The sequence below is a fragment of the Polistes dominula genome, unplaced genomic scaffold (genome assembly GCF_049000335.1).
Source record: "Polistes dominula isolate Pdom_NZ unplaced genomic scaffold, Pdom_raw_medaka contig_24, whole genome shotgun sequence".
Taxonomy (NCBI): Eukaryota; Metazoa; Arthropoda; class Insecta; order Hymenoptera; family Vespidae; genus Polistes; species Polistes dominula.
Genome location: NW_028301150.1, coordinates 7,359,085 through 7,384,675, shown reverse-complemented (window position 1 = coordinate 7,384,675; position 25,591 = coordinate 7,359,085). Strand labels below are relative to the sequence as shown.

At 31.3% G+C, this 25,591-nt stretch overlaps 4 protein-coding genes across 13 annotated transcripts in view; 3 read left to right on the top strand and 1 right to left on the bottom strand.

Moving 5' to 3' along the window:
• The window catches only part of LOC107066598 (uncharacterized), a 141,914-nt gene extending 133,955 nt beyond the window's left edge, over positions 1 to 7,959 (top strand). For all 9 annotated transcript variants that reach the window (XM_089177860.1, XM_089177858.1, XM_089177856.1 and 6 more), the window contains one exon: positions 2 to 7,959. In XM_089177860.1, the coding sequence (XP_089033986.1) occupies positions 2 to 90 (89 nt within the window). In that variant the 3' untranslated portion in view covers positions 91 to 7,959. The remainder of the gene's footprint in view (position 1) is intronic.
• chic (profilin chickadee) lies at positions 7,234 to 18,910 on the bottom strand. The gene is made up of 3 exons (XM_015321444.2): positions 18,679 to 18,910; positions 13,358 to 13,627; positions 7,234 to 10,071 (listed from the first exon to the last, which is right to left on the bottom strand). The coding sequence occupies exons 1-2, from the start codon at positions 18,787 to 18,789 to the stop codon at positions 13,358 to 13,360; spliced, it is 381 nt and encodes a 126-aa protein (XP_015176930.1). The 5' UTR covers positions 18,790 to 18,910; the 3' UTR covers positions 7,234 to 10,071.
• A 514-nt stretch (positions 18,911 to 19,424) lies between these two features.
• Positions 19,425 to 22,754, top strand: LOC107066475 (lethal (2) 34Fd). Its single transcript, XM_089177892.1, is given in 12 exon segments — positions 19,425 to 19,700; positions 19,799 to 19,847; positions 19,991 to 20,205; positions 20,306 to 20,442; positions 20,564 to 20,776; positions 20,856 to 21,084; positions 21,177 to 21,596; positions 21,676 to 21,747; positions 21,749 to 21,971; positions 22,083 to 22,359; positions 22,423 to 22,519; positions 22,602 to 22,754. Coding segments are annotated over 12 exon segments (2,100 nt in total). The 5' UTR covers positions 19,425 to 19,634; the 3' UTR covers positions 22,704 to 22,754.
• Positions 22,755 to 22,762: 8 nt separating this feature from the next.
• LOC149030853 (uncharacterized) lies at positions 22,763 to 25,552 on the top strand. Of its 2 annotated transcripts, XM_089177878.1 has the most exons (7): positions 22,763 to 23,077; positions 23,662 to 23,775; positions 23,841 to 24,079; positions 24,137 to 24,514; positions 24,598 to 24,778; positions 24,868 to 25,080; positions 25,185 to 25,552. In XM_089177878.1, the coding sequence occupies exons 1-7, from the start codon at positions 23,069 to 23,071 to the stop codon at positions 25,422 to 25,424; spliced, it is 1,374 nt and encodes a 457-aa protein (XP_089034004.1). In that variant the 5' UTR covers positions 22,763 to 23,068; the 3' UTR covers positions 25,425 to 25,552. The 2 variants fall into 2 exon arrangements, with proteins under 2 accessions (XP_089034004.1, XP_089034005.1); XM_089177879.1 differs by lacking the exon at positions 22,763 to 23,077 and having other exon boundaries at positions 23,108 to 23,775; positions 23,845 to 24,079.
• The last annotated feature ends 39 nt before the right edge of the window (positions 25,553 to 25,591 follow it).

Sequence of the window (25,591 nt, the reverse complement as noted above, 5' to 3'; positions counted from 1 at the left end):
GCTGCTGAGAGTGGCGAGGCACCAAAGAAGAAGGGCTTTTTCAAGGGTTTTTGGAAAAGATCACGACATTATTCTTTGGAGAACCAATAGCAGCCCAGGTGTAGCAGGGTGATCAACGGTTGGCAAAGACAGAGACAGGGCCATCAACAACAGCAACAACAGCAACAACGTTATCAGCAACGCGTTGCAACGAGGACTCTAGCTAGCAACCCCTGTTGTTGCATCGTTCAATAACCGCGAATCTTTCCTCCGTAATATCGTTTATACGATATAATAATATCCCTTTTCATCTATATACATAGGTATGATATCCGCGTCTGGGTTGCTTCTGCTTACCAGATCATGACCATCACGATCCGAAAATAAAAATTAGAAAGAAAGAAAGTAAGAGAGAGAGAGAGAGAGAGAGATAGTGAGAAAGTGAAAGAATGAGAGAGAAAGAGAGAGTGAGGAAGAGGGAGAATCCAAAAAAACAGGTGATGGATTTCGTGATTTTTCCACAATTTTTAATAAATAATAACTCCCAATCCGCGGATGGCTGTGAAATAATATTCTTCGTTTGGGATCATGGTTAATATGATCTTATAAAATATAATTATGTGCACCCTTTCGCGGGTTTAATCAATTGCGGGATGTAAATGAGGTTAGGATGAACTATACGGAGGAGAGCTGGAACCGATCGCTCTTTATTGTTATTATTATTATTTTATTATTATTATTATTATTGCCGAGAAAAATCAGCAGTCATGAAAAATCTTAGAATCACGCGAGAGAATCGTGCCTTTTCTTTTTTATTTGTTTTTTACTATTATTATTATTATTATTATTATTATTATTATTATTATTTATGCTTTCTCATGGGGGACAAGGACCAAAAACGGGGGACGGTGGGGACCTTGTCATCTCGTGTACGAACGAATAATTATTATTAAAGTCGAAATATGTTAAGAGATCGAGCTTAGATAACAATATAATTTTTGACAATTATAGCTCGAAGGTTACAATTTGATTTACGTTTTCCGTCGTTAATAAAGGATTGGTTCGAATTGATTCGAAATCGTAAATCGACCAATCATAATTCGAATCGTAGATGCGGAATATGGAATATGGAAAAAGAAAAAGAAACAATTACAATAAATCTTTTTTATAAATAAAATCTACGCGCAATTAACGTTTTTAATAAATTTTTGTTTCTTCAAATATCGACGGGAATATATATATATATATAACGTTATTTTAATTTGTAATTTTTCCATCAAAAAAAAACTTGTTGTCCAATCAAATTGAAAAGTAACGGACAACGCGCGTTTTTTTTATTGATTTATCATTCAATTAATTTATTTATGTTTTTTAAATGTTTCGTTTTTATTTGTTCTGTATTATTCGAGAACCGAGCGAATCGTTAAGAGTAATGAACTATTCAATGTAGAAAGAAAGAGAGAGAGAGAGAAATAGAGAGAGTGAAAGTGAACGAAAGAGAGAATATTCGGGTATTTAAATATATTTAACTTATATTAGCCGATGTGTGATAGATGAAGAAAGAAAGTATAATAAAGTTGCATGGAGCGAGTGTGAGATATTATCGCGAATTAATACGATTATTATTATTATTATTATTATTATTATTAATTAATTAATTAATTAATTAAAGAGAGAATATCATATACGACACATTATTATTGATAAGACTGTAAGTCCACGTTAATGCGTGTTGTAACATTTATAATGTGACCATCGGTCATAATCATCATCGTCATCGTCATTGTCACCATCAACGGCAGCAGCATCACTTTCATCTTCATCACTATACATCGTCATACGCATCAGTATAGAGATTTATAATTATTGTAATAATAATTAATACTATTATTATTATTTTTGTATTATCATCATTACTATTATTATTACTATTATTATTATTAATATTATTATTATGATCACTGATACTGCTATAATCATCGATCACCGTCACCATCACCCATCGTCATCCTTATTATTATTATTATTACATTATTATTAATTAATTATTAAAATAATATAAATGATTATAAATGCTCGAGAACACACAGCCACGTAGGCGTATTACATTCATAAACACGTCTAATGGTAAAGATAACGTTTAAATATTATCGGCATAACATTATTACAGATAAATATATTGAAAAAAAAAGGATAAAAAAAGAAGTATAAGTTTAATGTATATACATACATATGTATGTATATATATGTATGTATATGGGTGTGTATGTGTGGGTGGTGCATAATGCGTGAGGGTTTAAACGTGCATACACGTGTTATATACACGTGTACATTTACGCGACACACCCACGCGCACCTGCATAAGCATATATACATAGAAAAAAAAAGAAACAAACAAAATAAAAAAAAGTTCATGTATATACGTATATGTAATTTTAAAAAATCACAAGATTATAGAATCAGTTAATAATTAATTAAATGAATGCAAAAATATGACAGCCATAGATAAACAAATAATTAGATCGTATATTTAATAATATTATTAATTTTTTATTTTGACGTTATTATTAACGCGGCAGTAAACGTCACATGCTGAGGACGAAGTAGCGAAGAATAAAAATGAAAATAAAGAAAAAAGAAAAAAAAAGAAAAAGGTAAATTAAAAATAAAACAAAATGGTGGGCGGAAAGTCGATCACATGCGCGCCAAAGATCATTTAAATTTAAATCGAAATATTTGAAAGGGGTGTATGTAGGTCGGGAGGTTGTTTATACGCGGGTAGAGGTTGAAAAATTTCGAATATTCGAAATCCTCAATATATTATCTCATTTTACCAAACGTTTCTAATATTGGTTTGACAAAACAAATAAGTCTAATATACATTCAAATACGTGTATTAATGTAAGAAGATTTAAAAATTGGGTGTGTTATGCTTTGTCGTATTTCTGAAAAAAAGAAAAAAATACAAAAGATAAAGAATTTAAATTTAAACAAACATAAAATCGGCCTAGAAAAATTTTTAGATGAAATCAAACCATTTTACGAAAACCATTTTATCAATAGAATTTCCTTTTTTTTATTGTCGAAGATCGTTAAAGGAAAAAAATTGAATTTTTGATTATTGATTACAATTTTGTCTAGTTGACGAAAATTACCTTCAAAAAAAAAAAGAAAACAGAAAACAAATGCGTAAAGTGGTTTCATTTTCACGATTAAAAAGGATCTTTGAATAATGTACAATGACAGGATAACCAGAATAAGGAATAAAGAAGAAAACAACATCAACAATAAGGGTGGGATGGAGTTGGGGATGATCCCAAATCCAAGTTGCACAACAGACTCTGTTTCATTAATTCACATTGAAGTGAATTAACAAGGAAAATCTCATTCCCCCATAGAACTGATAATAACCTTTTGGAACGAAATCACAGCTTCTCCATTTCTACGATTAAAATCGGCGGATAAATTTTAAAAATAGCGTTTCATTAGTGGAGGATGATTTTATCCACGATTAAAAATAAAGGAAGGAAAGAAAGAAACGATTATGATCGTGTAAATTTAGTTTGCCGGATTTCTATGAAAACACGAGGAGGAGGCTCATTTATTTTGTGCTTTTCTTATTTTTTCTATTGTTAATAAAAAATAATAAAATATTAATTACTCTTATTTAGACAATTCTGTCAAAGTTTCTAACTTCGCACTTTTTGCGATGATAACTACTTTACTTTAACGTACACGAAGAGACAAATCACGAGGATGCTAAAACTTTTGAGGGTAAAGAACAAAAAAACAAAGGTAATTTGACGAAATTTATGTTTCAATCTAATTTGTGTGTGTGTGTGTTGTGTGTTGTGTGTAAAAGAATGAATGTATACCATAAATAATAAAAGAAAATATATAAAATAAATATAAAAAAATAATCAACGTCAAACAAGGTCATTTCAGATACGTCGAAGAATTTTTAAGAAAATTTGGATTAAATCACAAAGGGATGGTGAAATAGATATTTTTCATCGCAAATCGATCAATTATAAAAATATAACACTAGTGTGACCTTGCTAGAAATGAAATTTTTCAAAAACTTCGAGATTGAACTTACAAAATTGACAGTTTCGTTTGACGGAAGTTTGTGGTATATTTTTTTTAGAGGATATCCTTCTTCAAACGACCACCATTTCCTTCAACAGATAGCCGCGTAATCCAATTTAGGCTATAAACGCTTTTACTTTATATATATTTACTTCAATTGATCTAATCCAAAAAAGATTCAATTTTGTTTCATTTAAATTAGTAAAAGTAAAAGAACGAACAAGTATGAATATTTTTTCTATACTCGAGAGAAGAGAAGAATATTAATATGTAGAAAGTAAAACAGCAAGAGAAAGGAGAACGCTTTCGTTAACATGTTAACAAAACTTCTTATATAAAAAAGAAAAAAATTGTTGAAAAAAAACTCACCTCGACGGAATAATAAAATTATTTGCACTTTAAGTTTTTTTTAAATAATAAACGATGATAAGATCTATACTCAATGTCAGTATTTTGATCGCATATAGGCGTAAGTATAAAATTTCAGCTAATTGAAGATATATAAGAAAATAGATCATCGTTTCCCCATTGGTTACAGTTGTCGGTCTTCATCATCATCATCGCCATCATCATCATCATCATCATCATCATTGTCATTGTCATCGTCGTCATCGTCATCATTGTCATCCATTTCAACCTTTCCTTCAATTATTTCGGAAGACTCCTAACACTCCATTACGCATCATGCATACATTTATATAAGAATATATAATTTAAATATTAAAATACACACAACGTGGCAAATGACTACATGTTTCTTCGAGTCCATCAGAAACCCTTCATGGTACCCCATAAATCGTCTGCGAACTCGATTTGAACAACTTCGAAAATAGAAAAATAAAATAAAGAATCATTATTACCTCTGCGAACATATATATAGTTGCACAACAGAAAATTAAATTTAAAAAAAAAAAAATAAAATATAAGAGGTTTGTGAATCCTCCAAAAATAATGAACAACTTGGAAAGACTGCTAAGCTGCAAAGGTCCACAGTCTTTTTTTTTCTTTCTTCGTTCTTCTGTCCCATTTTGTCATAATTTCGTGCAATATGTGTACACAAATCTATATATATACAACATACACACGCATTGGGATACGTTTTTGTTGACTTTTATTACAATTATTATTTCAATGTTTTATTCCTTCTTTTGTTATCAATAAAAATCGTTACATAGTAGTTTGGGCCGCTGCTTGGCGTCAGACGAATCGGACAAGCAACCAATTATAGTAATAGTAGTAGCGGTAGTAGTAGTAATAATAGTAATAATTCAGTAGCAGTATCTCGTGTACGGATGCGTTTTGTTTTGCGTGAATGTGCGTATACGAATATCTACGTGTGTACGTATCCACCATCCCCATTTCGAATTTGTGTATATATATGTGTGTATATATTTGTGTGTGTATATATATGTATGTGTCTCTGGTGTACTTCGAGGACGCATATATCTCTTTCAAAACTTTTGGATGAAGAAAAAGAAAAAAGGTAAACGTCGGGAATGTATCCAACGTATCTCTTTTTCGTCTCCATCTCTTTCTCTGTTTCTTTTCTTATTTTTTTTGTTTTATTTTCAACGTCCTGCATTCGTAACACGTTGGCCTCGAAAATACCTTTTATCACCGGATCTTCCTACGGACGAAGAAAGTCATGAGAAACAAGAGGACAAAACGAAATAAACAAATTGAACACACAACCTTGTCGTCGTCATCATCACCGTCGTTGTTCCTGAAAGGAACCAGCGCACGATTATATTGCCTTTCAAAATTCAATGATATATATTATATATATACTTATCCTGATGTTTAATTTAAATGGGGATTCTCGTCAAATGGATATGATGAACGAGAAAATTTTATTTTTCCCCTTCGTTCATTGAAGAAAGTATATAAAACTTTGAAAACGAAATGAAACATAACATGAACAATTGTTCCAACTAGTTTGTGATTAGTGTACTACTGGGCACAACACCTCTTCCCGACGAGTATATAGGTTTTTTTTTTTTTTCATTTTTTCATATAACAACGATCGATCCATAATCTTCTTCTCTTTCTTCGTATTATTTTCTTTTTTTTCTTTCTTATAACAATTTCTTTCTTATAACTTTTGTTTTCTTCCTTACCCAATCAAAAATGAATTTTAATAAAGATAAAATGTTAACGGTAAAAATTCGTATTTTTTCTCCGCCATATTGAAAAAAGGAATAATGAAAATGAAACGGAGTTCTATTATTCTTGAACGTGAATACTTATTCCAAATCGTTTACCCTTCTCTTCGTTACTTTGTCTGATGCATCACGCGTGATTTTTCTAATAGGTTGATGCGTCGCCTTTGCTCAGAGTACGTACATTACGAATTTTATGTATGCAAATGTGTATATGTTTATAGATTGTGTGTATATGTATGTATGTGTGTGTCTATGTTAATGTCTAAATGTTAGCTTACGACTCTCATCCCAGAATATAATAATCACGCCCTTCTTTCTCTTTGTATTTCATATTCTTTCTTTTTTTTTCCTTAATCTTCACACGAACATTGTTAAAAATCCCCTCTCTATTATGACACATCCTTCGTCGTTTTATTTCTCTTACACGTAGCAATAATAAAGACAGTAAATAGCTAAAAGGACCGTATCGATTCTTGGGGGACGCGGCCAAGATTGCGGCCAATCAATCAGTGCCGACTCACCCGCTGCCGCATGCATGCTCGCCCGCAATTTAACATTATCATTACCATTATCATCATCATTATTATTATTATCATCGTCATCGTCGTTCTATCGTTAGCCATCATTATTATATTCTCTTTTTCACAATCATTATTGACCAGCAAAAAGAAAATAAAACAATCATCATCATAATCATCATCGTCGTCCATCTCGAACTACCATACGCTCTCGCGAACCTCGGGTTTTTATTATACCGTCACCATTGTTATCTATTTGTTTTTTGTTTAGGTAATCTTTGCGATTCCTTCCCCGCAAAAATGTAAACACATACATACACACATACACACATACATACACACAAGCGTTCTTCCAGTTCGCTATTTTTTTTATTTTCTTCTTCTCTCCCTCTCTCTTCATTTCCATTCAGTCATTCTTACTACCCCCTTGTCATCGCACATTCGTTCAAACTTTCTTTCTTTTTCTTTTTTTTCTCTCTCTCTCATTCTTTCTCTCTCTCTCTCTCTCTCTCTCTCTCTCTCTCTCTCTCTCTCTCTCTCTTGTGCTCGTTTTTTTCCAACTTTATTCTTTCTTTCTATCTATACGAATATTTTTATTATTCTCCTTTTTCAATTCTTCTTTCATTCGTTCGAATTCTCACACACGTTTACCCGCTCACTATCTTATTTTCTTATTTTCTCACTTTTTCACCTTTACGGATCCTACGAAAGAAAAGGATTGTAAGCCTAACACAATAGTTTATTATTATTTATTATCATTACTTCTTATACTTAAATTCATGCGCGTTCATCATATTCGTTCCTCCATCAGCGAAGCGCCGCGCACAAAAGCGATTAGAAAGGATAAGGATTTATCTTCCTTCCGTTCACGTTTTTATGTTTCTGCCATCATCACAATCATCATCATCATCATCCGTTTTCTATTTATTGTATGTCTCTGTTTAGTTTGTTTGTTTGTCTATTGTCCGGTTCGTCTATACGTTAATTTTAAATTCACTCCATTTTTAAATTGTTCCACCCACACGTAATACAAAATAACTTATTTATATACCGTGTTCGAAAACTCGATTTAGTCTCCAGGCTTTCTTGTCTCCGCCATCTTTTTCTCTCTGCCGTCACCTCGCCGCCATTGTTGTTTTTATTTTTTTTTTCGATCGAAATCACTCATTCTCTCTCATTTACTCACGTTAATTCGTTACAAAAAAAAACATCCTCTGCTCATTTTCTTCGATCGGTGACGATAAAGTTAACATAATTTGTTTTTGTTTTTAATATATCCATTAAATGTTGTTATACAATTATCACCAGATATAACAACTTTTCTCTATCGGAAGAAGCTAGTAGTAAAGATGCGTTGTTAAAAAAAAATTATTAACGTGAGAAATGAGGATGTTTATAATAAATGCTGCAGAGAGAAAAATGGACAGGAGGAATGAGAAAGGATCGTAAAAATATTTGTGTGTATGATCTTGTCGCATTTTAATGTAAGATAAAGAAAAATAATCGTACGTGTGTGGCTCGTGACGAAAGCAAAATTCGAATCTCTTTTACCTCCTCCTCTCTTCCTCCCTTCTTCTCCTTCTCTATTATATTTTACAGAAACAAATCGATTATCGTCGACATTTCCGAAAAAACACGAGATTTTCCACCCGAAACGACAAATAAAAATATACTTTCCAAAGATATATTCCGGAAAAATGATTTTTTTTCTTTCTTTTTATATAGGAACAAAAATAAGGAAAAATATAAAATCTTGAAATGACTGGAATATTTGCGGATGATGCGCTCGTGCCTTACACGCACATACACACACATACACGCACGCACGCACGTACACAATTTGATTGATCACACGTTATACCACCACCACCACCACCACCACCACCAAACCGCCACAATTGCGACCACCATTACACCACATTGCCGTCGTCATAATCATTATATCATTACCATCATTACCATTAAGAGCGTTCTTTTCGATCACGAGCCCGACGACATGTAATAATATTTCATAGGATAGAAGCGCTGTTTTATGTGTTGAGTACGACTATAATCGAAGTCCCCCGTTGTTTCGTATGTTAAACGAAAATTATTATTCAATGCACTTTTTTCCCCCTATTCCGAAATTTCCCTATATTCCGTGGTCTGGCTGCATTTTCAAATATCTCGCGCGCGCATGCGCAATGTATACACATATCGAGCTTATATATATCATCACTTTTATATAATCTTTATTCTCTTAAACGTATATACGCGCGTGCTTTCTCTCTCTTTTTCTCTCTCTCACACACACCCCCTTGTATCATTCAAAAGTGTATCTCTTATCTCTTCCTCTCCCTTTCGTACGAATGTAAATAAGAATGTGCGTGTGTGTATGTGTTGAATAAAAGACTATCGATATTATAATGGATTCGTGTGCATATCTATAAAATTATTTTTTTTTTATTTACCGTAAACAACACGCTCTATCGAGTATTGGCACGTGTATTATTTTTTTTTTTAAAACTTCTGTTTTTTTTTTTATCCATGAGCATTCCAATCGTCGACCAAATTGTGTGGTGTGTGTGTATGTGTGTGGGAAGGATGATTATTAATTATATGTATAATGATATTATATTGCATATTATTTTTCGTAATGATGTATGATAATCAATCGTACGTGTGTGTCTTGTACGTATTTAATAAAGGAAAGTTTTTTCTGTGTTTATAACTAATCTATCTATAAATCTATCTATTCGTCACAGTTTGTCACAGTTCGTCACAGTTTGTCACAGTTCGTCACAGTTCGTCATAGTTCGTCTTATTTCGTCGTTCCATTTTGTCCCGTCAATTGATGATTCGTCTAATCTGTCCGTTGGTCTGGTCCAGTCCATCTGTCTTAAACCATGATTACGACGTGTGTATATTATTACTGTGTGTGTGTGTCATTCGCATATGCAATTGTGTATCTTCAATGATGCTTGCGAGTACGCATACCGTCTTAAAGGGGGGGGGAAGTCATGTATTTAGTGGCGTAGGTCGGTTAAATGGACGCGCGCGCCTTCATTTCTCGATGTCAAGTCAAGTCGAAATGGAGAAAACGATGACTGCAGTATGGTAGTAATAGTTGTTGTTGAAATTGTTGTTGTGTAGTAGTTGTGAAGTTGTTGATGTTGTTGTTGTTGTTGCTGCTTCTTCGTCGTCGTGCATCGTGCGGCAGGCTTGCGGCAGTTGCGGCGCGGCTCGTGCGGCATGGCGCATTCCATTCGCTGTTCATTTAAAATAATCGACTGTATTCGTTTGTTATTAATAATTAGATATTTTGTGTTGGGTCCCAGAGGTTACTGAAACAGAAAAATTAACGAATACGTTCATCTCACAACCAATTATAAATTACGGATTTTTTTCTCCCAACTACGATTACTTTTTTTTTTTTGTTGATTGGATATATATAAATGGAGGGGTGGGTAGAAGGTGGAAGGGATATTTTCTCAAAACGCTCAAATAAATGTTGGAAGAATAAAAGGAATATTTTTTTCTTTTTTTTTTTCATATGAAGATTTATTCCAATCGATGTAATTTAAATGCTCGGTGTTACCACTAACAAATACGCAATTAAAATGGAATATTGATGAATTTATTTTAAATATTTAAATGACATAACGACGATTTCTTAATTATTTTTTATATACGTGTTACTATACAATCGAAGGAAGTCAGTGTTGACGTTAATATCATCATCGAGTCACAAAGAAACTCCCCCCTCGCCATATTGGAAAAATTCTTTAAAGGTGAATACAGTGCTCCGTTTATCGTCAAAAAAATTCTTAACTTTGTTACGAACGGTTTATCATTATTGATACGAAATTCTTTTATATTTGTAAAAAATGAATCAAGAGTTTTATTAAGATTAGGAAGGGCCTTAATTATACTTAAGGCCTGGAAAATAAGAATAATGGCGAGATGTAATCTTAACAGCAATGTTTAATAAATTTTTTTTCAATATATATTATACAACGATACGAACCAGACCTAAATATAAAGATCACTTTCTTTCGTTCATTATCAGTTAGAGTCTTATTTAGGTGATATACTCAACATTCCCAATATGCAGTGTCAGAAATAATGAGATGATGACTTATTAACCGATAAAATGTTTAAATATCTATACCTCATATGTTAAATTTATCGAATAACAAATATGTCAAATAAAATTAGTTGTTAAACTAATAATAACAATTAACCATCCTATAATAATGATAAGATTACCAACAAAATTGAGAAATAATTAATGGATACGTAGTGAATGAAATTTGGGTAAAAAATCAACTTCTAATCCAATTTCTTAAATGAACTGAAGATTTAAACGTGACTGTAATTGCAATATTTTCTACAAGGAAGAGCTTAAGAAACTTTGACAAATATTTTAAGATACACCGAAAAAAAAAAAATAACCTTCTATACTATTTCTCTCTTTATTGCATAGTGATTTAATCAAAAAAATACATGCACTGCATCTTATAATTTTATTTACTTTCCACACACTCTCTCTTGTCCACCTTTACTATAATTCCTTGCTTTAAAAAAAAATCTAACATTATTTAAATAATCGGGATATAATAATACCATACGTAAAAGTGCATACGTATATTTTTCATATAATAATATTATCATTTCCAAGAAGGTATAATCATGCACATTAAAGAAAAAGAGAACAAGAAAGACATTGGCTACGATAAAATGAGAAAAATGAGACAAAAAACGATGGCATGGGAATCCTAAGTAGCTCAGCTTCGAAGAACAAAATATTTATCGTTCTTTCGAAGAGTGCCTCGTGCAACACACACACAAATTTATACATATCGTATCTCCATAGAAGCGGATGCACAAGTATATTCGTGATTAGTCATCGCAGCGAGCTAATATCGAGCTAAAAGCAGTCAAGGAGAATTAAGTGCGTGACTCACTCTTACCACTGCACTTACACACACTCTTAATGCACCGTTGTCGTCGGTGCGCACACGTCAAAAACGAAACCGACTCACGTTTCTCCGATTTAATAGAATCACGCGTGCGCACAATACCTTGAAAATGATCGAGAATTCAACAAAAAAAAAAAAAAACGCGACTATCGCGGTCACCAAGAGATAAGAGATTATTTATTGGTCGTTTAAATTTACTAATTATTCGAATTAAAATATAAATGTATATGATAAAAAAGAAAAAAAAACAAAGACGACGTCTATATGGACAGAAAAGAGGAATAATTTTTTTTATATGCATGAGTCATCGACCCTATGTGTAGTATTATATGGTGCATATTAAAACAAAACAAAAAAGAGAATAATGATAAAATTTCTTACGCGATTGACTTACTAATCGAGATAGAAATGTCATAAATTTTTTTCTCTTTTTTTATATACGTACATATCTCCGTCATATTCTTATTTTTGTTCTTTATATCATCCTCCGCGTATCGACAATAAAAAAAAAACAAACAAACTACAAGCCAGTTCATTCGCGAACAATGAAAACAACAAAGTTTCCTCGGTGTGAGATTGAAACAATGGCGGAGCCAGAAGCAATTGCGCTGGATCGGCAGGGAGGGTTGAAATGCAAACAAGAAAGAGTGTGACAGAGAAAGAATGAAAAAAGAGAGGGGAAGGAATAGAGGAAAAAGTGAAGGAAGAGAGGCATTGGCCGCAGTGTTCATCGAATGACAAGACGATAACGATAAGAGGTAACAAGAGTGGGGGGATATGAAAACGGTGAAGAGAGCAAACGATATTTTTTTGTTTTTGAAAAAACAAGTGAAAAAAACGCACGAGCAATTTGAAATTTCCAATAGATTTGGTCATCGTTGACATACTGATATTTATCAAATTACATATCCGTTATTTTAAAAAATTTAAAGCATTTTCAAGAGTTCCTACATATATCTTTTTTTTTATTTTTTTTTCATAAATCAAAAATACACTTTCGAATCAATGAACGCCGCTCAATTCGATGCAAATCGTAAAATTGTGGTCTTGGTTATTTAGCGCTTATTCATCGTCGTCTCATGAACTTGAATGACCTTGCAATGAGGCTAACGACTCCTCCCCTCCCCTCCTCCTCTTCCACATGTAGTATGTTAATAAGCGTCTAATATAATACTTCAAAGTAATCGCTTTGATAAGTTGTGTTTTACGTCACAAGTTGTTGATTTTTAAATACTACTTCGATGAACGACTTATAGTATATTATAAGGAACAGGAAAAAAAAACCTTTCGCCTGCATTTATATATTTTTTTGTGTATAACAACAATGCTTGCGGTGGTTCTAAATTAGGTTAAATATGTAATTAATAATACAAAAATGTGAATTACAATGGAAGTATTAATAAGAAAAAAAAAGAAACCATCGACGACTTTTATCGATTAAAATTTTTCCATCAACATGCACAAGCTACGAGGCCGCTAAATGTAATGATCGTCATCGTCATCGTCATCGTCATCTTCAACTTCATCTAGTTTATTCGCAATAATATAATATAAAGTTAAAGGAAAAGAAAAAAGAAAAATGGACATGAGTTGGTTATTTTTTTTATTATTATTATTTTACTATTATTATTTCTTTTATTTTACTGACCTAATAGCCGCAGGACACGAGGTAGTCGCCGAGTTTTTCAACGACAGACGCGGCTTGCTGTGGCTGTATGGGGTCCTCATAGAGGGAGACGACTACGGCTTGCGTCGTCTTCATGCAGTGGACGCCAACTTTTCCGAGTTTTGCCCTTATCACACGATCCGTACCCGATAGATATATGTACCTGTTGCCAGCTAAGGTAACCCCTGATGACGTTAGGATATCTTGTTCCGCGAAACCCTGCACCAATTTCGCGAGCTCCTCTTTGCTCACCTGAAATTACATCAATTCAAATTTTCCCATGAGTATATATATGTTAAGAGAAAAAATTAAATATAAAATAATAAATTTATTTATAAGAAAATTTTTTTAAGAATTACAAGAAAAATTTAAAAACAAAAAAGATAATTCGTGTTGGATTATTAAATCTATGTGCGTGTGTATCATCATCTATTTTATAGGTTTAATTCATCAACCTTTATTATTAGTATGAACTTTTAACTTGGTTTATTGTGAGATACAAGTGTTTTATCTCTCTTATTAAATGGAATCAACGTTTAGGTTTGATTATCAGTAAATAATACAAACGGAGAATAGAATTGAAATATGAATTTGATAAATAAACGCTTAAAACTGCATGAATTTTTTTTGTCCGATCTGATATAATCGTTGAACAAGAAACATTTGCGTTGCATCTACAAGTATAAAATAATGATCAAGCTTGATTCGTTGTTAGATAGAAATCACACGTTCATTAATTTAACAATTATCTTTGCCCTATTGTTGAGCTAATATTTGGTTTGTCTGTGCTTTTGGGATCGATAAAAATCGGTAGAAATATGACTCTCTTCATTCATTTTATATAAAGTCATTAATTAATTGAAGACATTTGAATTTTCTATATTTATATTATTTATATTTGAATATTTACAATGCATAAAAATATATAGCCAAGAAATATATACAAAAAAAAATACAATAAATATTATTATAGAGAAGGAACGTAGGGTTTCCATGGTTCTAATTACGGTCCTGAAAGCTATGATTCATGCAGCCTTTTGCGGTCGATTCTCTTTTCTCCACATTCTGCTCGCCACAGAGTCACAAAGCATTGCGGAAAAAACTATTTTCACTAATTCATGAGATCAGTCATCGTAGAAAAAGCGTGTAATAGTTCTTTTTTTCTTCTTCTTCTTTTTATAAATTGTAATTTTACCAAACGACCTAATTCGGTAAAAGCTATTTATAGTAGAATTTTAAAAGTAAAATCAAAATTACAAAATTACCGATTTATTGACTTTATTTCAAAACGAATTCCCAATTTTTAGAATTCAAAACATGCTGCATTCTACGCGCATGTGTATACACATCTGCGTTAGACTGATAAATTAATATACGAACAAAATGGATTCTTAAGTTTTTAAATCAACTCTCTATGGCATTTTATTTGAAACATTTAATTATCCATTTGTAATATTTACTTAGTCATTTTTTTTATAAGAATTTTATGATAAAAATAATTCATTTTTGCAATTTGTAATTAAATAATTTTGTAACAGCCCTATAGTAGGTATGTGTAACAAATTAACTCGATTACTATTATTTCAAATACTAATTATTAAGTTTTGTCATGTTACAACAGCGAATGCAAGGATAATCGATGATCTCGCTGAGGTACCCACAAAGTAGCAATTTTCTATACAGCACTGAGAGAGGTTGCTGCCCGACTGGCATCGCCATTTTGGCATTTGTAACCTGAAAGTGTGATCGTAAAGCCGCTGTTGCTGCAGCTGGCGACCTTTATCTCAAAGTTTCACCAACTGAAACCTTCCACTATACTATAAAATACCGTCTTTAAAGTGTTGTAAGCGTTAGTAAACAAAAAAACAAAAAAACAAAAAAAGGAAAAAACCACACCCCTCTAGCCTTTATTTTTTTCGTGAAATAAATTGTTTTATTATAAAAATTAATTTCTTTTTTTTAAAGGTACAAGTACGCATGCATATTGTTTATAAATGTATTATTTTTATTGCATTATTTAAAACGTTCTAATAATAATTTAAAACAATCATCGAAAATGTAGAAATGTTTCTAGTTTTATTTCAACTAAATGCTACATTTTCTCCATTCGATTCGACTTTCTCTTATTTATTTTTGATAAGGATTTGATTGAAAATTCCTATAGATTCTAGAGGTTGGGTATCATCAAGTATATATACAAAATAATTATAATTTATATTTAACATGAATTTTGTAACAACTTAAAATCACACTCAACAATAAATCAAAAGGGTCAAAACTTTAAACTTGAAATAAACGTCGACAAACCTAACTTAAAAAAAAACAAAGATACCTACCATCCTAAACATCCCCTTTAAAAAAAAGAACTACGAAAAAACAAAGATGCACGATACGCGTTCCAACTGTGTTTTAATGTTTAAGAAATCGTTAAGAAAGTTAAGTTCGAAAGATATTGGGTTGTCTAAAAAGTTGGTACCGAATAAAAGAAAAAAGTCCTACGTAAATTAAAAAAGAGAATTGAAATATTTTAATTTATTTATAAATCGGTAGGAAAACTTTCTGAACTAAACGAATATTTTATTATAGTAATTAAGAAAAAATGAGAATAATGGTAAACGTTGATAAAACGTTTAACAAAGCTTTCATAGAACACGACACGTTCTGATGGTGATAGTGAGTGTTGTGTTGTGTAGTAGTAGTTGTAGAATCGGCCACGAATAGAGAAAACAGAAACCGGTTTCTCTGATATCGCTGACACCACTAGCCACGATATCGTCCTAACGTCTATGATAGAGAGCTTGATGGACTTACTACTATTCCACAAACCTGTTGTCTCAACTGATCAAGTATTAAACCATCCCTCATCGTTGTCATAATGTCACAGACCTATCGCACTATGAATAAGAACACGCATGTCTACTAACCTTATCTCTTTCTTTTACTATTCCAAATACCTCAAAATCTTACCGTTGCAAAGAAAATTCTTCAAATACAAAAATACTTTCGGCTCCCTCCCATGTACAATGAAGAAACAAAAAAGAATGATGCAACATACGAAAATTATTTAACGTAACAAAGTAACGTGAAATGCTCATCAAATGAGTGTTGAAAATAATCACGCAACGAGATACAAAATTAACGTACTGAAAGATTAGAATAGTTTGTACTAAATTATTGCACAAAAATTGCATGCAGTTTTTTTATTTGTAATTAAAATTTGAGCAAATTAAATGTCTAGGTATTTAACTAGAAATATAACCAGGAGATAAAATATTATAATATGTTAGAATGAAACTCGGTATAAAAAAGACGACGACTATAAAAGAAATTAATATGAAAAATTTTTTGAAGAAGGAAATAAATGAAATTTTCATACAACATTGATCAGAAAAATGCCACCCTCCCTTCTGGTAGATTGTTTCTCGCGATATTTGTACGTTCCTGGGGATTTCTTTCGTCTTCGCTACGATATTCATTTACCGACAGGATATGCGAGAGCTTTTGGAATGGTGCGCGGAGGGCGCCCCAATCATTCACAAATATTTCTGGAGTGGACCGTCATCGAATAATCGAGAAAACGAGAATATATGCTTCTCCTCCTTTACACGAAAGAAAACTAGTTTCTTTTTCAAAAGCATTTAATTACCTTTTCATTCTATTTCTATATGATTCTACGATAACGTTGAGATCAATCGTAATCAACAAAAGAAATATTCATTTTTTTTTTTTTAAGAGATTACACTTACTACTCGTAATAAAATTTGATAAGATCGGAAAGAGAGAGAGAGAGAGAGAGAAGAGAGAGAAAAAAAGAATTGAAATCGAATCGATGATTTCAATAATATTAAATATTTAATGTTAATACAAAATAATTGAAATTATACTCTCTCAAAAATCAACAATCAGAAAACTATCATCATCCATCTATTTTATTAATCCTTGTGTATTATTGTTTGAATGAACGTTTAAACCTAAATATTCCTAGTATCAAAAGAATAGCACCCTTTATACATCCCGCAAACCAACTGCGCATCTCAAATATATTTTTAAGGAAAATAAATAAAAACTAGAAGAAAGAAATGACAATAAGTAAAGAATGTAAAGGCGCTGTATGTGTGTGTGCAATGAGAAAGAAAGAAAGAGAAAGAGAGAGGCGGCCATATTTTAAACATCGCAAAACCGTTGACGATGTAACGTTCAAAAATTTCAACGTTCCAAGTGGCGGAGGATCCGCCACACCCTCTTTCACTGACGAATAGGACGAAAGAAGAAAATACCATTTTTCTATGGTCTCTAACAAATGGGCTTAACGATCGATTATTATCGAGTAAGCAATAAAATATTTTGAAAGAAAGGATCGAGAATATCTTATCACTCGTCGAAAAAATCTACGACACACGTCTGTGGGTGTGCAATTGGAAGTTAAACTATTCCCAACGTCAAAAACGATCAAGACGACCATCTTCTCCTCCTCTTTCTTTTTTTTTCTTCTTCTTCTCTGTTAACGGCGTAACGCCTCTTGGCGTTCTTCGACTCTCCTCATCCTTCCCGTTTTGTCGAGTGTTTCGACCATGCGTCGTCTCGAAAAACATGTCCGCCGGTCGCGCGCTGCCACGAGAGCCCGGCCGGCGAGCAACGAGAATGTGTGTGTAAGTCTGTATGCGCGCGCGTGAGCACATCCGCGTACAAAACGAGCTCCTCTACCTAGAAACAATGCGCTCCTCTGCTGATTCTACAGACACTAAATCAATTTTATTCTTTTCTCTCTTTTCAGAAATATGCCCTCCCTAAAATAAAATAGTCGTACTCCCTAAGATCTCAAAAAAGAAAAAGAAAAAAAAAGAAAAAAATTGGAATATTAAATATCCCCTTGCATACACGCCACGCGACGAGATACAAACGTATAAAATCCTTAAGGTACATACTTTTTATTTTTTTTCTGTTTTTGGGACGAAAAGAATGTTAGACTCGAGAACAAGGAAACTTAGAGAGTGTTCTCCTCTTTCGATCGATCACACTTTGCAGGAGTATGTTCTCTCTTTCTTGCTTCCACTTTAAAATCCATGTATCGTTTTCTCTTTCTCTCTTTTTTATTCTCTTTCCTTTGTCGTTAAGCCGGCTGTACGAGAAAATACATAAATTCGGCATTTTGCTGATCTTTCTCCCCTACCTACTTCATCTACCTATCTACCTACCTATCTACACCTACATATCTATATACCTCTCACACTCTCACATATTCTTTCTTTCTCTCTCTCTCTTTTTTTTCTTTCTTTCTTTCTTTACGTCTCTCTGCTACTCACTTCGAAGCCTTCGGACTTTGCCCACAGGTTGCCATCATGTCCGGCAATAGCAGCTTTGGTAACGCACCTCGATGCAAGCAATTGCTTATCAACGTAATCCTGCCAGCTCATTTTTGAACACAGAAGGAAAGGGGGACGAGCAAACCGTTCGCACTATCAACACAAGAGACACGATCCGTCAACCGACCGACTCGTCTCACGACTACCGATATCTGCTCAACGCCGCTCGCATTTACCCCCGTGTTCCCCCTCGTCTACCCTTCTCTCCGGCAAACTACACCACCCCCTCCTCCTCCACTTCTCTTTACCAGATACCGTTGACCGATGACGACGAACCAACTGCTCAGTGTTACCAATCTTACATTCATTTTCAAATTACCCTAGAAAAGGATCATCCGATAGGACGATTTTCTTTGGAATTAAATCATCTAGTTATATTTCAAATGCATGTGCAGCGCCATATTGAAACTCTCAATTCCCTAGTTGAAGATAATTGTAAATTTAAAGATACATGATTTTTTTCTTTTTTTAGTACATTCTCTGCTAAATAATCTGAATATAAAACTTATTTATTTATATATACTTATTGTAAATTTGTTCGATATTTGCATCGGATATTGCATCGATCGAATAAAATGTATCCTTAGATTCTTCCACGTGATTGGTAGATAATATGTTCATCGAATGATACGATTTATTGAAAAATATTTATTGTACGAGATATTTAGAGTATTATAAAATGATTTAATATAATATTAGTAGATAAATATAATAATTTCATATTTTTATTATTTAATAAATTTAAACATCCCCAAAGACAAAATTTGCAGCATTGTAGAAGGTCTGTCAACTAAATAAAATGAAAAACATAAGCACACGTGTGTATCGTAATCGCAGATATGTTGTATAAACAAGCACATTTTTTATAAAAATATAAGTAAATTATAATAAACAAGATGCAGGTTTCTTGTCCGAATAATGTAAAAATTTATAACTTAAGTGTAGGCAAGTCTTTGCCCGATGTAAGTAATTATATACAATTAATAATTTCTTACTGTTTAGAAACCATCTTTAAGGTTATACATGGTATAACATTTACAATTTTTTTTAATAATTACAGTGGTTGTCCGAAAGAAAAAAACGAAGTTTACTAAAAAAAATGTTGGTATGTGACATTTCATGCTTTCTATTGTATATTTATAATTCATCATTAAAACAACGCGTGTGTATATGGTTAATGTAGGAATATTTCAATAATTACAAATATATATATATATATATATATATATACTATAAATATATATTTTTCTAGGCTTAAGACGTCGCATAGAACTTATACAAGATTTTGATATGCCCGGAGTTAGTACATCGATTAAAATTTCGAAAGATGGACAATATATTTTAGCAACCGGAATTTATAAACCGCGTGTTAAGTGTTTTGATGTTAACAATTTGTCATTAAAGTTTGAAAGATGTTTTGACTCTGAAGTAATCACATTTGAAGTACTATCAGATGATTATAGCAAGGTAAGCATTTAAATAAACAAAATAAAATAACAAGATATGTATAATAAATACCTTGTGTTTTTATCAGGAATTATTTTTATATATTTTCTTATTTTTTTAGGTTGTGTTCTTACAATATGATAGAAACATTGAATTTCATGTTGCTCATGGCAAATATCATCGGCTTAGAATACCACAATTTGGCAGAGATTTAAAATACCACTATCCGTCTTGCGATCTTTTTGTCGTAGGTGTTAGGTAGGTCTTAAATATATATATATATTATGTTTTAATTCATTGTGTTTGATTTGTTTTTTTTATCTCAAGAATTTATATCAAAAAACAGAAGAAGCAATTGAAACAATTATTTGTCTTTTAGTAATGAAATCTACAGAATTAATTTAGAAAGAGGACAATTTTTACAATCGTTTCAATCGGAAGCAACTGCGATAAATAAATGTGAAATAAATCCGTTACATCATTTACTCGTCGTTGGAACGCAGGACGGGAAAGTTGAAGCTTGGGATCCGCGAACAAAAAATAGAGTTGGCGTATTGAATTGTGCGTTAGATTGTGTACTTCAGAATGATGGGTAAAATATCATTGTTATATAAATAATAATAATTAACGCGTTAAACATAACGTCAATCATTAGTGAAATTATTTTATAGGTTGTACACAGTTCCTTCCATTACTTCTTTGAAATTTCAAGGTGGTTTGACGTTAGGCGTAGGAACATCTAACGGGAAAGTTTTATTATACGATGTCAGATCTTCTAAACCATTTTTATCAAAAGATCATGGATATGATTTACCTATCAGAAATATCGAGTTTCATAAAAAATTAGATTTTGTTTATTCTATGGACAGTTCTATCGTTAAAATATGGGAAAAAGATAACGTATATATGATATTTTAACAATTACGTATTTCCAAACTTTTATTTGCTTGATTTTATTGAATAAAAATTTTTTTTTGTTTTTTTTTTTTCAGGGAAAAATATATACGTCCATAGAAGCAGAAAATGATTTTAACGATTTATGTGTAATACCGGATACGGGAATGCTTTTGATAGCAAATGAAAGTTCTAAAATACAAACTTATTATATTCCTAGTCTTGGTCCAGCACCTTACTGGTGCAATTTTCTCGACAATCTTACAGAGGAATTAGAAGAATTGAATTATGATATTATTTATGATGATTATAAGTTTGTTACTGGAAAAGAATTGGATGAATTAGGACTTTCTCATTTAAAGGGCACTAATTTACTTCGAGCTTATATGCACGGTTACTTCATAGATATCCGTTTATACCGAAAAGCTAAAAACGTAATGAAACCATTCGAATTTGAGGAATATAAGAAAAAGAAGATACGAGAAAAGTTATCAGAGACGTGTGCCAATAGAGTAAAAGTATACAGATTTTTTTACTTCAAATATCTATTCTTCTATGTTTTCTAGAATCCAATGAATTTTATTTAAATTTTTGCAGGTTCAACAATTGCCTAAGATCAACAAAGAACTGGCTTTAAAATTAATGGAAGAAGAAGCGAATCCAAATACTAAAAAAGAAGAAGAAAAATACGGTAAATATATTGAAAGATGACCGTTTCAAAGCATTGTTCAATAATCCAGATTTCCAAGTTGATACAAATTCAGAAGAATACGCTTTATTGAATCCGGTTATTTCGCAACTTGAGAAAAGCAAGGCAAAGAAATTAAAGGCTGCGATAGAACAGCAAGAACAATCGGAAAACAAAAATTATTCTCTTAATGAAGAACACGAAGGTAAAATATTTTAATTGTTACATTATAATGTACAACGGCGATGCCTTTAATTTGATAAAACAAAATGATTATGCCTATGTACTGACATTATTTATTTTGTTCTATCTGTAGATAAAAATTCAAGCTCGGATGAGAGTTTTATACATGATGATAGTTCGGACGATGAAAAAACTTGGGCTAAAGATGTGCGAAAGCAATATCGAATGATAAAGAGAAACCGACAAAGAGAAGAAGAAGAAGAAAAAGAAAAAGAAAAGGAACAAGAAAAAGAAAAAAACAAAAAGTTAAAAGACAATAAAGAAATATCAAATAATCAATCGAATCTATATGAATTTAATGAAGATATAGAATTTAGAGGAGCAATACCTGTTCCAAAAAGACAAAATAAGTAAGTAATATATAAAGTATACATCGTCGAATTTGTATTATTAAATACAAACATATTTTTCAGAATCTCTCTAGGAAAAAGATTGGAAAATGAAGAAATGAATGATGTCCAAGTATCCGGATCGCGTGGTAGCAGAGAAATGAAATTTATTATTGGGAAAGTATGTCTACTTTTTACTATAAAATATAAATAAGCAATTATTGAATTTACTTGTTTCTTATTTTCTTTTTCTTTTTTTTTAGAGAAAACAAGAGTCGAAATCAAATCAAACGGTAAAAAGACACAGATCAGAATACAGGCATCTTCTACGGCCGACTGGAAATATTCATAAAAAAAAATATTAGCGTAATTTATTGTACAATTAGTTTAAATAAAAATAATACAATTGTTATTAATTGCAGCCATTATACGCTCATTTATAGCTGTCCGTAATCGCATCTATTTTATTCTTAAATTAATTATTAATAATAAGATCATTTATTTTAATTTATTGTTTTTTCTGATGCAATGATCATTTCTTGCGTTTAGAAAATAATTAACGATATCATATGTAAAAGAATTTGTTTAGACGTGATTCATACGATATCTCGTAAAAGGTGAAGAGTCATCTCAAAACAGTGATATAATTAAATTCATCTTAGGGTGAATTTATTGATACAAATGTTTTCTTACCAAGTTTGAAAGCATTGTCCTTCTTGGATCAAGAAAAATGGTGATGGTAAGTTTCATACTAATTCTAATTATAAATAATTCTTTATTTATAATTCATATATTTCATATTTAATAAATAAATCATAAATGTAAATCGTGATCGTTCTTATTAAAACATTAATTTAAAGAATTAAACTTTAACTGAAAGATATTTTCAAAGTTTATCAAGTAGATAAAAATGTTATAAAAGTACTAAAGTACATTAATTATTATTACACAACATATACATATACATGAAAAAACTTGTTTTGATTTAATGTATACACCAAATTTACCTTTGTCACATCATTTGTTTTGATCGACATATTTCGAATTAGAGAGACACTTTCTCTTGTACATCAAAAGTATAATTGACTTCATATATATTAATTTTTTAAATTTGGTATGTCTACCAGAAAATTAATATATATCTTCAATAAGGTAATATTAACAATACTTTTATAACATTCCATAGATTAATTATTGTACGTTATTATATGTTGCTTGTACTTTCAATAAGTTACAATATTTTTAAAAATTTGTATACCTTTTTTATATTAATTCATTACTACTAATTAAAAGTTGAAATTATTTTCTGATTTTATATTGTAGACTGATTCTAATGAATCAAAAAATGGAAAAGATCCACCTCATCAAAACTACGAAGACAACATTCATACATCTACGCCTTCTGTTTTATCAGAATTACAGATACACAGTACAGAAGTAAGAAATATTTTTTAAATTTATCTAATAAGTAATCAATAAAGATTATATTGTAAACAATATAGGTAGAAATAACAGAAATGCCAAATTTCGAACATTTAAATACATCAGCAGTTTTACATTATTGTAAACATAAAATATTAAGGCCTTACTTAAGATTATTGGGCGTGATGGGATTAAGGCCGATCAGCAGTGATGAGACCGATCACTTTCCACGTTATTGCATTTTAGCCAATTTTCATACTTTCCAAGTCGCTTTATTTATGTGCATTGGATATATTTTACAATATATGGCATGTTTCAGGTAAATGATATATTATTATTTTCTTATTTTTAAAAACTCATCTTCCTTTTTTTACAGAAGGGATAGAGGATTTTGTTATAAACTATTACCATTGGAATTACAGATCGTTCCAAATATTAGTAAAGAGCGTATATATGAGCCGATTTGTTTTGGAAATATTGTATTCAGTTATATAATTCCTAGTTTACTTCATTTAATCGCATATTTATACACAGTATACCTATTTCGTATTAAGGAACATGAGCAGTTACAGAATTTAATGGAACGAGCGTTTCTCTTATCATCTAATCCAATTCATAGAGGAAATCAAAAAAAGCTCGTATGGATATTGTGGCTTTTTATAGCTTTAAGTATAGTTTGGATGATAGGAGCATTAATTACAGTTAATGTTATGATGGCACAAGGAATTATTTTGTTTCAATGGCTGGAACATAGGTATTTTTATTAACTTATATATAATTAATGTGTAATTAATGGAGGTAAAATGAATTAATTATATGTAACATATTTTTTTACAGTCCGTATCACGTTAAAATTATTTTGAAAATACTTTTAATTATATGCACACTGTGGCACGATATGGTACAAGGAACTATCATAACAAGTTATTGTTTGCAAGGTCAACTTCTAATTGCGCATCTTTATTTTCTCAGAGGAAAGTTACTTCAACATACGTTACCTCCCATAGACTGGATGAAGGCATGCATTATAAATTCTCTAATGTATATGATACAAAGAAAAACAAATGATTTTGTTTAATATAAAAAATATTTTTGAAACATATATAGGAGATAAGCGAATTTAAGAAATTGTTGAAATATTTTAACAACGATATGGGACCTGCCGTTTCTATTTATACGGTTGTGAATCTATCCTGGGCAATCGCAGGAACTATTTGGATATTGCAGAACAATGATGAAGCAGAAAATAATCCAGTAACATACATTGGTATAATTAATGTAGTATTATGGATATTGATATCGATAGTTCCATTTATCCAGGTAATACAAATACAAATTTTGTTAAAAACAGTTTTGACTTTTGTATGAATAAGTTTTTGTTTAATAATATTTTAATTTTCATATTAATTTTTCATTTGTTATAGGCAGCAAGATTAACAACTGCCTGTTCTATGATTCAAAGTATTGGTCATGAAATACGCATCCGACCATTTGTTTACGAAAGTACACCAAGAGAAGATTTGGATACTATACTTTTATATACTTCATCATTAAAAATGTGTGCTAGATTGTTTAGAATACCGATTGCAGGTAGATATTTGTTTCTACTTTTAACTGTTGCTAGCATTACTATACTTACATTAGGCCAATGTCAAATTTTATGATTCAATTTTTTTAAATCAATTTATTTTCACTGTATTTCTTATTAATTTGAAATGCATACAATTTATATACATTTTAAGTATAGCATTAAAATCAGTAAGAAATAAAAGAAATAAATTATTTATCATAATTAATATTGTTATTTATGAATATTTATAATTGAAATCAA